This window comes from Leptopilina heterotoma, unplaced genomic scaffold (genome assembly GCF_015476425.1).
Source record: "Leptopilina heterotoma isolate Lh14 unplaced genomic scaffold, ASM1547642v1 Lhet_381, whole genome shotgun sequence".
NCBI lineage: Eukaryota > Metazoa > Arthropoda > Insecta > Hymenoptera > Figitidae > Leptopilina > Leptopilina heterotoma.
Window position 1 is genome coordinate 164080 of NW_025111056.1, and position 15406 is coordinate 179485.

Consider the following 15406-nt stretch of genomic DNA (forward strand, 5'->3'; position numbering starts at 1 on the left):
AAATTGAGTTACTTGAGTAATTTGTGCTTGTATTCGATACGGAGTGCATTTTCTACGGGAATAAAGTTAAGATAATCGCAAGGAAGGTTGGAGCGCGACAAATTGGAAAAAGGGAAGGAAATGTGGAGTGCCGCAAGTCCGATTTTAATGGGAAATGGGTCGGTGCGCGCAATCTCGATAACTCCTCTCGGTTCGTAATTTCGGAAACGTCCTAGTGGAAACCGTGGAAAAATCCGCAGTATCCGCAGCTTTTCCGGATGGACGAGTAAACGAGTAATCGAGTAATCGAGTTTTCGCAGAAAGAGCTTTTCAAAGATCTTTCGGTGTCGACGAAATCTAAACCGCTTAATTCCAAGCGTAGTGTTTACTTCTGAAAAATTTATAGAATTCCACTTCCCTCCGCCCGTCAACGGTTCTAGACTCGAATATTTGAAGAACGAGACTGCTGTCGTTTCTCAAAAATGAGCAGATGGAATCGCAAATTCGCAAATTCGCAAATTGACATCCTCAAGATGAATGTGCATTTGGCGATGGTGAGTGCTGGCCTAAGTGGTAAACAAGGGATAGTGCTGCTACTGCTACTACTGCTTCGATGTCAGCTTTGCCTGGAATATTCGGAAGCGAGGAAATTTACAATCCAAGTCTGCCGTATATTACTCGAAAGTTACTCGAAAGTCGTAAACGTCGAAATATATCAATAGCAGCGCAAGCACTAAATAACTGCTTCCACTTCTTATTCCCAACGTGCTGAACGACGCGACGGCACCATATAATATCGGCCCTTGTGTAATGATATTTAATGATATTGGCCACTGACCCATTTCGCCCTTCAATGGAATACTTGGTCGCTCTCAGCACCGTCTAATGATTTATTATTAACTGCTTCTAACTTGATTCGCCACCTGTTCCCGCAAAATAAATTAGCAACTCCAGAGCAGACGATATTGTCTTCATTGTTCGTCACTTTGCAACCTGTAATTGCAAATATAATGACTGTTTAATTAATTAGTTTATTAATATTGCGCTGGTTAGTTTGAATGAAATTAAAATTATTAAATCGACTTTTAAAGCATATTGAGAAGCATCAATCAATTCGGGTTGATAATGAGAGATTTTACTGATTTTAGTGAGGCCATCAGTCCACATTACTGTACTTATTCTCGGCCTCTAAGCCCTATTTACACAAGTGAACCCGACTCGAACGATCGAACCGATCGCTTCCGGCATTCTACAAACCTATGTTAGTCCTTATCGAACATCAGCTAACGAGCAGTGGAGGCAGCTTACCTTAAGCTGTGCTCTTCATGTTTTCCTTAATTCATTTCACGATAATCTCCAGCCTCTTCAAGAAAGTGATTAAAATATTTTCAGCGTTTCACATCTCATTTTTCAAGATAATCCTCGCAGGCAAATAAATATATTTGCGTTCATCCAAACTGTTGCTTTTAGTTTACAATGTAGAAAATAGATTGCAATTTAGGCGGACCGGACGATAAATTGGATTTTTGTTTAGAGATGTGAAAGACTGCTTCTACTCTATTATTTTACAAGCATTGACAGAGTTTCATGATTGAAATGTTGTAAATTGAAATAAATCCATCGATCTTTATTAGAGTTTTCAGGCAATCGTTTGGTTATATTGCTATAAAATTGTTCAATTCACGTAACCATAAATACGTTGATGTTTGCGGTACGGTTCAAAGATTCATGATATTTGCGTGAATTGCAGCGTGACATAGCGCACGCAACAATAAAACGTTATGATCCGGGTATAAAATTCCTGACCGGAAAGAGCTTCAAATGAAAATTATGAGGCAATTTGCTGTTATTGTTCACTCTCGGGGCTATCAAATATCTACATGGTTTATATTATAGTTTAATAATATCCAACTATAACAACTATGGTCAAAAACAGAATTGAATTCACGGAAATCACCTTATAAAGTTTTCGACATTCGCGCATGTTGAATAACGTGATCCAGCTGTCACATGTCCTTGATGGCGTACAACGACTGCGAGTCAAATATTCACGTTGCGGCTGGAGAGCGAGACTGTAAAGTATTCAAAAGTCGAGTCGACGTATTTGACGTATTTCCGACTCGTGTGTACTTCCGACATCTTTGGAATGATCAGCCTTTTCATGCGCCACGAGAAGCCCTGCAGGCGTCATTGTTTGGATGCAATTCCCCCCTTTGACTTTTCCAGAGAAACCACGCGCTCCATGTTGCTCACATCTTCAAACTATTATCTATAATATATTGCAAACAGTCTTTGTCGGATCGGGATACTGAAGCAAAATATAACTAATCTCACAATTGAAATAAATAAAATTCAGCCTAGAAATTCAACGACCAGAAAAAGGTGAGTTTATCTCGAACGCTATTTGCATATTCCAATAGAGTCCTGTTTAGCTTGGAGCAGTCTGTAGAATTAGAGGACTCTCGAAAAACTTAAGCTGCTGCAAAGTGTAGCCAAAGTAAGGCGATTGGCAATTCGAAAAGTTAGCAACTGCCTCCCGGTTCTTGTCCAAGTCGAATGCATCGGTTGTGTTGAAATTTAGCAAGTTTCTTGGAGCTCGTCGAATTAACTAAATGAATCTAATTACCGATATAGTGAAATCGATGACATCGCAGAGGCTTTGGTTAGGGCGACATGTGATATATTTATTTGAGCCACTTCATATTGATCCCGAAGCATAAGCCTTTGTTCGCCCGTAATTAACTGCACATGCTACGAGGATCGCATTAACGTTTGTGCGCACCGAAAGCTGGATAGTTAACGTAGCATTAATGAGTTGCCGTTTCGATCGGCAAATAACTATCATGCGAACTCTCCACCATCGGCAAATTATACAAACTCGCATCATACCCGGGGTAATGCATTATTGTAAACATTCACGTAATTGCAAAACGAACGGGATTGTGGCATCCTCTAATTATGTAAACAATCATTTTAAAGTTTAATCGTTTGAAATTGAAATTCGGTTTTCTGTCGGCGGCGCACAACATATTAACAGCTGCGTTATTTTTATTTGAATTTCAATCGCAAGCGCCATCAATGCGGCCGAGTTGATTAAACCCTTCCAATGAGCGAGAATAAAAGCGAAATGAAGAGTCACTCCAGTCGCCCCAATCAGCTCATTTCAAGACAACTGTAAGTAACTGTTCGCACCGTCGACAAGGGCACTGCGGCGATAACTCTGAAAGTTTGGAAACTTGTTGGAAGCGAAGGAGGACTCGAGTGCGTGGCAGAATTTATAAGTAACAGACGACATTTAAGAGGAGCACATTTAACCACTTAAATCATGCAGGGAGTTCTTTCCTGGGAAAGCAGGTGGAAGAAGATTGGGATCAGAGAGGGACATGGAGAAAAATAAGGAAAGGATATACCGAGAAGAGGCGATGGGAGGAAGGAAGGAAGGAAGGATGACGGGGTTGAAGAATAAGAGCGAAAAGTGGCAGGAGGTCTGCGGAGGGTAGCCGGGGGAGGCAGTTCGGGTTGGGTGGTCGCGGTGCGGCGCCGCGGGCCGCGCCGTCGCCCAGCATCCCGCGAAGGCGCACCCTCACGGCGGCAATATCCGGTAGTCATACGTTGGCCCGTTTCGAGCCACTCGTGTCCCGCGCTCTCTCTCTCTCGCTGTGCGTCTCTCCTCCTCCTCCTCCTCCTCCTCCTCCTCTCGGCCACGTTGCGAGTTCTTTCACGGGAGTCCTTCTGACCTACTGCGCGCTCGAGGGGTTACTTTCCCATCCTCGGGGTGAGCAGCCGACAGAAGCAGCCGGTTCGATGTGAAAGTAGGAATAGAGTAGAGTGCTAGTGTTGTAGTGAAATCAAGTGCAATCGTCCCCACGATATTGGCCCCATGTGCCGCTGACGAGTGTCGAGTCTCGAGTGTCTTCGCAGCGAACGTAATTGACATCGCCGACAGATTAACGGTCATTATCCCGAGAGACTCAGTCACTGTCAACTCCCACTCGGGTAACATGTCCATCAAGCTCGGGGATTTTTGCGACTCAGCGATTCGGAATTTTCGACCGAGAAACTCCCACGGAATTGAGTAGTCACAGATATAGTCTGACAACATTGTTTCTTAACCTCAGCAATGGATACCTTCCTCATCATTGGACTCTGCATCATTTGTTACGAAGTTTGCGAACTCATTACACGTTACGCGACTCCGCAGGGTATTGAGTCCCAAGACTTGAGCAAATCTTCGAGCAAATCAAAAATTTATTCCATTTCTGATAAAATTCAGAAACCTGCAAATTACTGCTCCAAGTAAGTGACACTTGCCCGTGCAAATAGTGCAAACAAATTCGCAGGGGAATGATAAGTGCTGTAAAGTGTGAGGATAAAGAGGATTAAAAGTTGGAGCGAAATTGATATTAGAGAATCTGAATGAATTGATTTGGACTTTAAATTTCCATTGAAAAATGCGGCAATGTAATAGACGAGCTCGGCAAGTTTTCAAATTCCAAAGCCTTTTGATGTAGAGAGCAATTGGAAGTTTGCCGTCTTGTTGGCAAATTGCAATTTCGCAAAGCAGAATTCTGCCAAAGAAGTGATTCTGGAGCAACGACAACAAAGTGCACTTCTCCCTTTAGGAGCCGAATTAGGTCCGGGCATATGTCACAGCGGAGAAAGCGCCCGAGGCATCTTGAGCGCAACTCAAACTAACGCTCAATCACATGTGAGTACCACAACAGTATCGGGTCACTGTGCACACAAACGATAAGTAAACTCCAATTTCCTCGACAAAAACAAACTGTGAGAGAGATTTAACGGAAATGTAATCCCCTGATAATTGTCAAGAGTGAATAGAAAGCGAATAGAAAATGAGGTGAACGGGATTGGGAATATTCTGCAATGTACGTGAAGAGGCGGCTCGAGTGAGAAATGCGGACGGTGTTTCGGTGACCCCTTTCAGCGGCCGGGAAACCCACGGGGTATTAACGTGGTAAGAGAGATGGACTCGTTGAAGTGTCTAATGAGCGCCGCTCCTCATCAACCACCTCTCCTGGCTGCTTCTTCGAGATCACAGAATCCATTTGTCCAAGCTAAACTCTGTTCGGTAGTCGGCACCAAAGGCCGTCATCTGAGAATCAGTTTTTGTCTCACCGGCGATACCATGGATGTCATTAAACAGTGTCTCGTCTACTTCAAAGCTTCCTCGGTAAGCTTTTAATCCTCTTACACACCTCCAACATTAACTAAGGATATTTTTCACCTTTTTTTTCTCTTGTCAGATGAATTCAAGACAATGTTTCGGATAAACTCATTAAAGTTATTGGCCGCTACCAATAAGGGCTTTCACCCCTGTTCAATGCCCTGTTCAATTCATTAGGTGGAAACTGTTTAAAAAACAATCTGGATTTCTTTTTTCTCTAATTCTATCTAATATCTGTGATCCGTGTTCAGCCTGATGATAAGAGAAAGAATAATTTTCTCATTTCCACAATTACCTTTCAGGCGTTTTTAAGTAAGGGTAGACTTGGGCAACCTTTAAAAGATTAAAAATCAATATTCTATTGAGATATACTTTTGTATTGGTTAACTAACTACACTGAGGTAAAAATATGTTACAGGGTCACGTAATGACTGCACGGGGTACCATCTTTAGTAATACAAATACAGACAGATTGTATCAGATACAATCCAGATTGTACAGAATAACATCTTAATATATTGTACTGGGTGTCATAACAAATATTTTTCTTTAATTTTTTATGCTAACCTATAACATCTACCTACTCTTTACCATCAAAATATTACCACCCATATTTCTCTCAGTGATAATTTTAAATTAAAAAATTATACGTAACTTTAGTTTTGAAGTGAAAAAATTAATTACTTTCAAGTTAGTAAAGTTACTCACATACCTGCGTAATTAGAATAAAAATTAATTCTGTTAATTTTTCTTGATTTTTCTCTAATATTTGTATTCGTATAAAAATTTTTAATCTGCATTTTATAAAACTTGTACACAAAAAGTGGTATGTACTTTATAACATTATTGTTTATATTAATTTTTCCACATTTATATTAAATAATTCATAAATTTAAAATAACGAAAAAATAAATATAAGTATATAACTCTTGGTAATTCTAACATTTCAGATTTTAAAAATTTGCAAAATTTGTAATATTTGCGTTCAATTTTTAAAATACTTTGTATCCCTATAATAATAAGAATAATTTTAAAGTCAGAGATTAGAAATTAAAATGCCAGATGCAATATGATGATCAAGTCAGATCAAGATAAAGAATGGTTGACCCAAGAATTTATTACAGATTCATAGAACTTCAAGTTCAAAATTAAAATAGCCCATTGTTATAATATTGAAGAAATATGTGGCAATTTTCTTCCCATTTAAAGATTTTTATTATTTATTCACTGCAAAAACGGATATCTTGATTTGAGATACACTTTTGTCCTCACATCCGAGTAGGTACGTATCTAATTGTCTCAAATTAGATAAAAGGTCTTAAATAAATAAACTTTAAGCGTCTCCTTCACAAGACACAAAAAGTATCTTATTTATGAATTATAGTCGAAAATAATGTACAAGACACACTCGTTTTTGCAGTGTAAGAAGAACATTTGATAAAATATTGATGGTAAAAATTTGGAAATGCTTCTTCGAAATATATCCAATAAATGTTCATCAGAATTTAAAAGGTAATGTCTGAGAAGTACTTGGGAACAGCATTAATAGATAACTGGAAGCAGTTGGGTGGGGTAAATTGAATGTGAAGCGTCGATAATGAGAATTCGAAATTGCACGTCGGAGGAATTATTCTCGAGAGCCGTACTTAGGTCGGCGAATGAGTTCTTGCTTGACTGGAAATCGCTTTGTAAGGGACTAGTCGACTTGGGGTTCCCTTTTCTTTCACTCCAAGAAACCCTCCATTTCTGTGCTGCACGCACCATTCGAGGCAAGTGAAAAAGACAGATTCACGCCAATCCTCCTGCTCGCGCTAATCCCGGCATACATTTTTCATATCAACCCCCTAGGCTTCAGAAAAAGAGAAACAGACGAGAATCTCAAACTCGGCTCAAAATAAACTCTAAATGCTCTCCCTGTGTATCTGCCCACTGTGTTTGTTTTCGTTCCGTCATGCGTCTAGACGAACCCAACCTGGAGATGCAGAGGAATTGCTCTAATTTTTAAAACACCCTTCTGGCCAATCGCTTATTTCCACAGCTTCCACGCTCAACGTTTATTCACATAGAAACAATTTTTACACTGTCCCACAACTCAATTTTTTCTTAAATAAATAAATAACCAGCTTGACAGAACAAGTATATGTATATATTCAGAACTTGAACCTTTAAGATGAAACAAAATTGCACTCGATTGCTTCAAAAAGTGAGTATGGAAATTTAAAAATAGGTTAGTAGTTTTTTTCTATCGATTGGAATTAAAGATTTTTATGATAATTTATTGTCGAGCCCTCTCTCTGAAATTTTAAAAATACCTAGCGAAAATGTACTGCATAGTTGTGAAAAAACATTTGTCCAAAGTTTTGTCGAGTTATTGCATCCTTTCAACACAAGCGGGGTTTGAGGGTTCGCTATACTCTTGAAATAAAAATGTTTTCAATTTATTAAACTCAAAGTGTTGTTACTATATACCAGGTTGTCCTTTTTATTTTTTAGCATAAGCTGTAGAATTGATGTTTTTTTTAAATTACATTTATTTGCCTGTGTGAAAAAACGTTCAGGTTTCAATTTTTGTATTTTTTTTCAACAACGTTCTTCTATAGGTCGGAAAGTGGAATTTCGTGCAGCGCCGCATTACATCACCGACTGTGATCCGTAAAGTAAGCCGATTCATTTCTCAAACTCGACACTTTCTTGGCGTGTTCTTCTTTGCTCAGCTTTACGGTCAATTCTGTACAAAAGTATTATACAAAGAGCAGTAAACATATTTTAATTTTTTTAAATTGAATAAAACTGTTTTCACTCATCACTTTGAAAATGTTGTGCAAATTGAACCGACGCGACGGACATTGTACTTGGCAATTTAGTGTCGAAGAGAAATGCTTTTGATAACGTCACTGTAACGAGGATAACATGTCGGAAAAGAGTAATCAGCTCACTTCATCAGTCAACCGAGACTGAAAATACCAAAATCACTTCAATCTCGTTTCACAGCTGAGTTTTTACCGAACTTGAGTCCACTTGATTTGAAAGTGCACTTATTTGTATAAAGTGCTAGTAATAAAGCTTGAAATGAGTGCATAATATTTGGAAAGGAATTTTACGAGAAATCAATAGCTATTTAGAGACAAAATCTTTGGAAAGCAACTGAGGACTTGGTTCTTCTCTGAAAATTGTTTCCCGTAAAATGGCACAACAACCTCATTTCGAATTTCTTGTACTATATGTTTGCTCTGCACTAGTTGCCCTAAAGCGATAACCTCCCCTTAACCACTGCTAGATCTTCGAGCTGGGAGCCTTTAAGGTGCCTCGTATTTCTTCACTATCCAACCACCCTCGCGCACTCCCAGAAAACTTACTGAACTGAAAGAACATTTCAAAATGAAAGGAGGGAATTTTGTTTGTCTTTTTCTTCAAACTGATGGAAAAATTACACCTCAGTGCTAAATTACTTTCCATGTTTTACTTCTCTATAACCAATTCTAAAGAGAATTGATTATTACATTGAAAAACGCAATTATCATCTTAATGATGAAACTAAATTGAAGAGGTGTCTCCGTGCGCGGATAATTAATACGAGTGTAAGGCTTCCTCAGTGCCATCGTCTTACATTGGTTTGGAGCATGCAATAATTGGATCTAAGGAAAGACATCATGTTCAATTGGAGTTTCTAACCTAGTTGAAAGGAGTCCCTATGTATGTTTACTATGATACAATCTATTGGACTAAATTACTACCTCACTGAATGCGCAGTGTAGACGACAATGTTGCTTCAGTTTCTAATTAAAGGAGATGTCCTCTCAGGTATATATGAGACATTCAACATCTTCGTGTGTTGAATGCCGCTTGACTCAAGAAATTCTATGTTTCGGATTGTCTTACAAGTAATTACGAATTGTCAGAAATCTCCGCTCTTTTCTCTTTCAATGAGTGCAATTTAATTGTTGGATAATTATTCCAACTATCGCAATGACATAAACATTATTACATTTTTCCTTAAGTAAATTTTTGCCTGACAATAGGTATGCTTCATCATAACTATAATACCAAATTTGGTCCCTAATAATGTCAATTTGTCGACCATTTTTCCCGTATGAAAACTGAAAAGGCAGTAAGGTGCAAAAGTCTGTGACATTAATTTACTATTAAACAATTATTATCAGCTCTTTTTCTTTTCAGCCCACTCGCATGGTGTTAGCACTGAATTCATCTGATTTACAAAGTTCAAGTACTGTACGTATATTATAAAGAATTTCAAAAGCTTGAAAAGTTGATTCAGGAAGTAAGATGAATTGTTATATGGAAAGGAAAGAGCGCATTGTGAGCTATGAATGTAATGTATGTTCAAAGTTTCGGTATATTACGCAGTGATATATTATTTTGCCAGGAGAATATATTGAAGCCATGTGATCTTTTTACATCGCCGGAGCATAATGCTTGACAATTGGGTCAATGACAGCTTTGTATTTTAAATAAGTTTACTCTAAACTTACTGCTATCAACATAGGTATCACACTTTTAACATTCTCATGTCGCAAACAAACTATCTTGTAACATCTCTGCTTGTAACTATCTCGAGATAAGCCGACTTGGCAAAATTAGTTCTCATTAAGTAGTTGCTTTCTAGCATGAAACTCAAAATATGCAAATGACCAAATTAGTTAAACCTTTATTATTTTATATTATAATGATTGAATAATGATTTGAAACAATACCTGAGAACTTGAGCTATTAATGAAGTTTAAAACCATAAAGAGGATGATCATCTCCTAGTATGTATTGTGCATCCTTTCTTCAAAAGGATAAAGATGTAGATAATGTATTCTTTTTAATAAACTGAAAAAATAAAAATAAATGAAAAATCTTTGTGGGTAAAGAAAGAAACGTTTTACGATCTGTAAAAGATCTTTGAGAAATAAAGTATCAAGTCTTTCAAGCTCTCGCAAAGAAAAATGTTTCTTTCCTGCTTTATCGTTTTTACGTACATAGAAGCCATGAACTTCTTCGGTCGCATTACAACCAATGCTATGGCATCTTTTTCAGTTTACGAGTATTGGCTTTATCCAATTGGCCATAACTCTCAAAAGCGGCACAGAATTGCACCAGCTGTTCTTTATCGAACTCGAAGCGGTGCAAGAAATGTCAAAATCCCCAGATCTTTTGCGTCAATGAGTCTCGTTCGTTTTTATTTCTCGTTGAAAAGTGTACTAAAATTTTTATTTCTCAATCTCGTGGGTTACAGTTGAATATCCCATCGCAGGCCTTTTACTTTATCAGACACCATTATTTGAGCCTATTGCTTTAGACAAAGTTTTTATAATTAGAACTATTAGGCGTGGAGAATTTGTTTTTGAGCAGTCAACCATATATTTTTATTTTTTATATAAACACACTCTCTCTTTTTTTGTTGGTTATGACTTTTGCATTACCTGAGGGAAGAATATAACAACATAAAGCTGGATGTTATGTTTGTTTCAAAGTGCTTGAGTATATGTTTATCACAAGATATCGGCTCCAAAGGGATGTTTCCATCGAGACCATTTTACACACCAACTAAAGAATCCACAGGATTTTTAGATATTTAAGCAACGTAATTATGTGTTTCTTCCAAATTTTTTTTTTCATTATGTTTGCATTCAATACTGATTGACGCTATCGAAAAACTTGCTGTCAGAAAAGATTTTGAGATATCATCATGTACACAGTGTTGTGAGAACAGAACAACTTCTAAACGTGAATATTACAGCATTCAAATGGCTTTCAAAACCACTCAAATTAACTTTAATTATGCGTAGGATGTTTAGAGAACATTGTCTGAATAGATAGTTTACGTTTCATTTATGTACTGCAAATATTACTTGCACAAACTGCTTATAAAGCAAATAAACTAAATACTTATTAAACTATATTTTAATATACATTTGTACGTAGTTTTAGAAAGTTTCGACAATTGTTTAAACGGGAAGTTTATGTTTAACTTTTCTTCTTCTGCAGCATAACAATTTTCTTTCAAGTGTTTTATGTGTCTGCTTTTCTAAAAATGACATATCTTACGCATTTTATGTTGTACACAAAATTAAATTGAAATTTCATTTTAAGTCGATTCTAAAATTCAGCTCACCTATTTATAATGTTAAATTCTGTTACATCTTAAATTAAGACTTTCTTTTTACGGGATAGAAAGAAAATTTCATTTAAATCTTTATAATCTATTAATATTTTCAACTTTCATTAAGTCCTTGAAAAACTTGAAAACTTTTCAAGTAAAGCTTCTGAAATTCTAATAAATTTTATAAAAATGTAGTGTAGTGCAGTTAAATACTTTTAGCCGAGTATGCAAATGGTGCATAAATTTGTCAGAGTTGGATAGTAATGTAACCGAATTACTAAAAGTTACTTGTAACTTTCAATGTAACTTTCTTTCTTTTTTCAAGTTACTATTAATGTGCCAATTGGAATACTCGTTTTGCTTTAACGAACTTTTGTGATTGTTGCTGAAAATATTTTATCCAACAAAATTTTTCTTAATAATGTTTAATATTTTATTTAACAATCGAACACCCTTTAAATCTGAATCAGTGAAATTTGACTGAGAATCAGCGACTCTATTCTTGAGATTAGAATCAGTGAGAATTCACTGAAAATCAGTTATATACTGGTGTTACGCACATGGAGAATTTCAGTTAATTTTTATTGGACAATCAGTAAAAATAACTGGTATTTAAATCATTTTTAACTGATTAGTTTTTTGAGATTAATCAATGCCTTGAATAAGGAGAAAACATTTTCTTGCTTTAATTGTTAAAAAGTAAGAGAGAAGAGTTGATTGGAAATTTAACTCGAAGAATTTCGTATGCAGCAGTGATGGGTGACTTGAACCAAAGCTGCCCGCCAATCTGAAAGTTTATTGCCAAGGGACACTAAGGGTTGGCGGTGGAGTGTGGCGCGTGTATTCGTAAGGGGCTGCATAATTTTGCAACGCGTCAAAGCTCTGACGGTAAATCGCTGCATAAGAGTATCAATGCCAGCACCTGTGTCATTAGCATTGATAAAGAGAGCATTTCAAGGCATTTCAAGGGTCCTTTCATTCCCACTACATGTCCGTTAATGGGTTACACGAGTCAAAACGGTCTCAAAACGTATGTTGTTTAATTATTTTTTCATAAAATAAATTAATTTATTGTTTCAGCATTTTGTTGTCTTAAATTGAGTATAATTATTAAATAAGTAACTTGCAAACTTTTCGTTAAAAAATTTCAAAAATCATGCCCGCAGCAACAGGTTCTTTGAGACTCTTCCAAAAAAGTACTTTTGTGGTGGTAATACTATAATGTAAATGCCATAATTTTTACATTCAACTTAAAATTTACAATCAATTCAATTTATTTTAAACAGGGACTGTCACGGAATCAAAACAAAATTAAAAAATACTTTTGTTTTGATTCGGATATGGGTATTAGAATCAAAAGTAGTCTTTATTTAGTTTCAATTCAGATTACTGAATCAAAAGTCTTTCCTTTTTAATTACGATATGAATATCTGAAATTTTATTCAATACCAAATCAGAAGTAGAAATTCGAATCGAATTCTGTTTCCACAAGAAAACCGAATGTAATTTGAAGTAGACTTTTGTTTCATTACTGTATCAGAATCAAAATAGAAACTGACTTTTGTTTCTATATCAGCAAACAAAACTAAAGTGGAATGGACTTTTGTTTCGTTACCAAATCAAAATCAAAATACACTGGAGCTTCACTTATTTTCACTAAGTCAAAACAAACTGAAAGGCAAAGTCGCACTTATTTTCACTCTGAAACGTAACATTCAAATTGATTTGATTGGTGGATTATTTAACATCAACCAATGAGAACGCACGGAGAACCTTTTAGCTGAAAATAAGTGAGACTGGAAATAGTGAAAATAAGTGCGACTACAAATAAGTGAGACTGAAAATAAGTGAAGCTCCAGTGTACATTAATAATTTCGTTTTATTATAACATATCATAACGAAATCCAAATTCGATTTCCGTGAAGGTCTCTGAATTTAAATCATTTGAATGCCCAGGTAAATATGCATAAATTAATTGAATAATATATAGGGTCATACTGCAGTTGATTTTCAGCATATTAAATTAAATTATTTATCGCAACGCCCGAAGGGTTTTTGAACAAGATGAATAAAGTTTACTCAGTTGTATAAATTTAATTTCCCTATACAGTCTTTGTAATGTTTATTTAAGAGATGGAATTTTTAATGTAATATTCAAACAGGGAGAAAAAAGTTGGCTATTACAGCTAATTCTTAGCTATCTCAGCTAATAATTATGTTTTGGTGTCATAGCTAAAAAATAGCTGTCCATATAATAGTGATTGGCAAAAGCTTCTTCACTCCCATATTATTCTAAAAGATTAGATTCTTCTTATAAATTGTTGTCGTGTAATAAATTACAAAATATCAAAAGCTTTGGAAATTCATTTTTTACGAAATTTTCCTTTGACCGGCTTATTCATTAAAAGTTTTATTTACACGTACGAGTTTGCTTGCAGGAAATAGTTCCCACGCTCTGGTTTTATATGGATGAAATTATAGGAAGGAAATATGCATTTCGTATAATTCAAATAGAAGAGTGAATCGTTGCTTTATGAAAACTGCATTACTTGCTTCTCTTTGATTTTCCATAATTAGTTACGTTAACGCTCTTCTTTTCTCCCTCCCTCCCCCCCCCTCCCTCTCTCTCTCTCTCTCTCTCTTTCGCTTTCTTTTTCTAGAGTTAAAATTTTGTTTGAACCGCAAACGCTCATTCGCAGACATTAATTTCGATGGAATTTTTGCTGTCGGAAAATGAACAGCTAATTAAATTAGTGACGTTTCATTTCAGAAGCTTGAATTTTATTACGCGCTAGCTGTTGCGACAAAAATCACTCCATTTTCTTATTACGTAACGACAGACTTCTTGTTTCATTCTATTAGGTATGAATTTTATCGAGCGGAAATTTTCCCCTCAGGAAATTCTGTTTAATTCCACAGCCGTGTTATACAAGGGAAAATGAGAAATAGGTACGCGCGAACACAAATGGATAATGAAAGAACGCCAAATGAAAAGAGTATTAAAATGGTGATAGATAACGTTGGAGCACACGGGTTTCCATACTCGTTTCAAATTGACGACGTCATAATATGCTGCATACAGCAGGCATTTTTTTCTTTTAATAACACCGACACACGTCAATAACAGGTACCTCACTGCCGTCTCTCGTTTATCGTTTTTGCTTGCAGAATTTTGAGTTTATTTCGTCCAACCCGCTGTTATTCTTGGTAATAAAAAATCATACATATATATAATTAAAAAACTTGATATACGAGAGTTATCTAGGTCCATTTATACGGTCATCATCATACGCAGTGAAATTCTCTTTGTTTCTGCCCTGTAAAATTCAATTAATCAAAGTTTCATTGACTTCAGTCTAGTCAGTGACTTTCTCTAAACATGTTCAAAATTCTTGTTAGTCGAACCCGTGCAACCTGAGAATTACTGAAAGTCGCCAATGATTTACATCATAATGACTCTCATGACTATTTCATAAACAAACAAATAATGTTTCTTTGAAATGTGTATGGGAAGTCTCAAGTAAAATTTGAAGAATCAGTTTATTTGGTTCTTTCAGAAATATTTACGCTTCTCAAATAAGGATAGCATTTTAACTTCCGATTTATTTTTGCTTGTTGCGTACATCTATTATTATTCCCATTACAGTCTGTATTTTGCATTCTTTATCTCATTTTCAATGGTGAATTATTCATATCGCACTTTTGAATAGCCGATATATTCTTTGAATTGATTGTTACCTTCTACGGAATCTGAATATTTCTCGAAACTGTTTGCAGAACGATTGTAATATAAAGTATAATCGAAATACATATAAGAAAAGTTCAAATTTCCCTCGCGATAAGATCTGTTCGTAAGGCAGAAGGTGCGAGGTTAGTAGCTCAGGAAAAACCGTCTATTGTGTTTGACAATGCCCGCTCAGTACCTATGTGGCGCTTCGCAAAAATCGAACTTTAATTCTTTTAAAAATCAAGTTTTCTGCTCCTATTGACGACAATGGAGAAATTCGTTCCTGTCTGTGGTTTAAATTCTTTTCACAGGAATTTTCTCAATGAAAAGATTTTGCTGAAACTCAATTGGATTGCTCTATACTTGCTCTATACTTTTGCCTTATGAATCTGAAGCATCGAAAAATTCG

General features: G+C 36.1%; 1 protein-coding gene across 6 annotated transcripts in view; it reads left to right on the plus strand.

The window, feature by feature from the left end:
* Positions 1–4832: 4832 nt before the first annotated feature.
* LOC122505964 (neurobeachin) overlaps positions 4833–15406 on the plus strand; it is a 170280-nt gene continuing 159706 nt past the window's right edge. For all 6 annotated transcript variants that reach the window (XM_043617873.1, XM_043617878.1, XM_043617879.1 and 3 more), the window contains exon 1: positions 4833–5170. In XM_043617873.1, the coding sequence (XP_043473808.1) occupies positions 4964–5170 (207 nt within the window). In that variant the 5' untranslated portion in view covers positions 4833–4963. The remainder of the gene's footprint in view (positions 5171–15406) is intronic.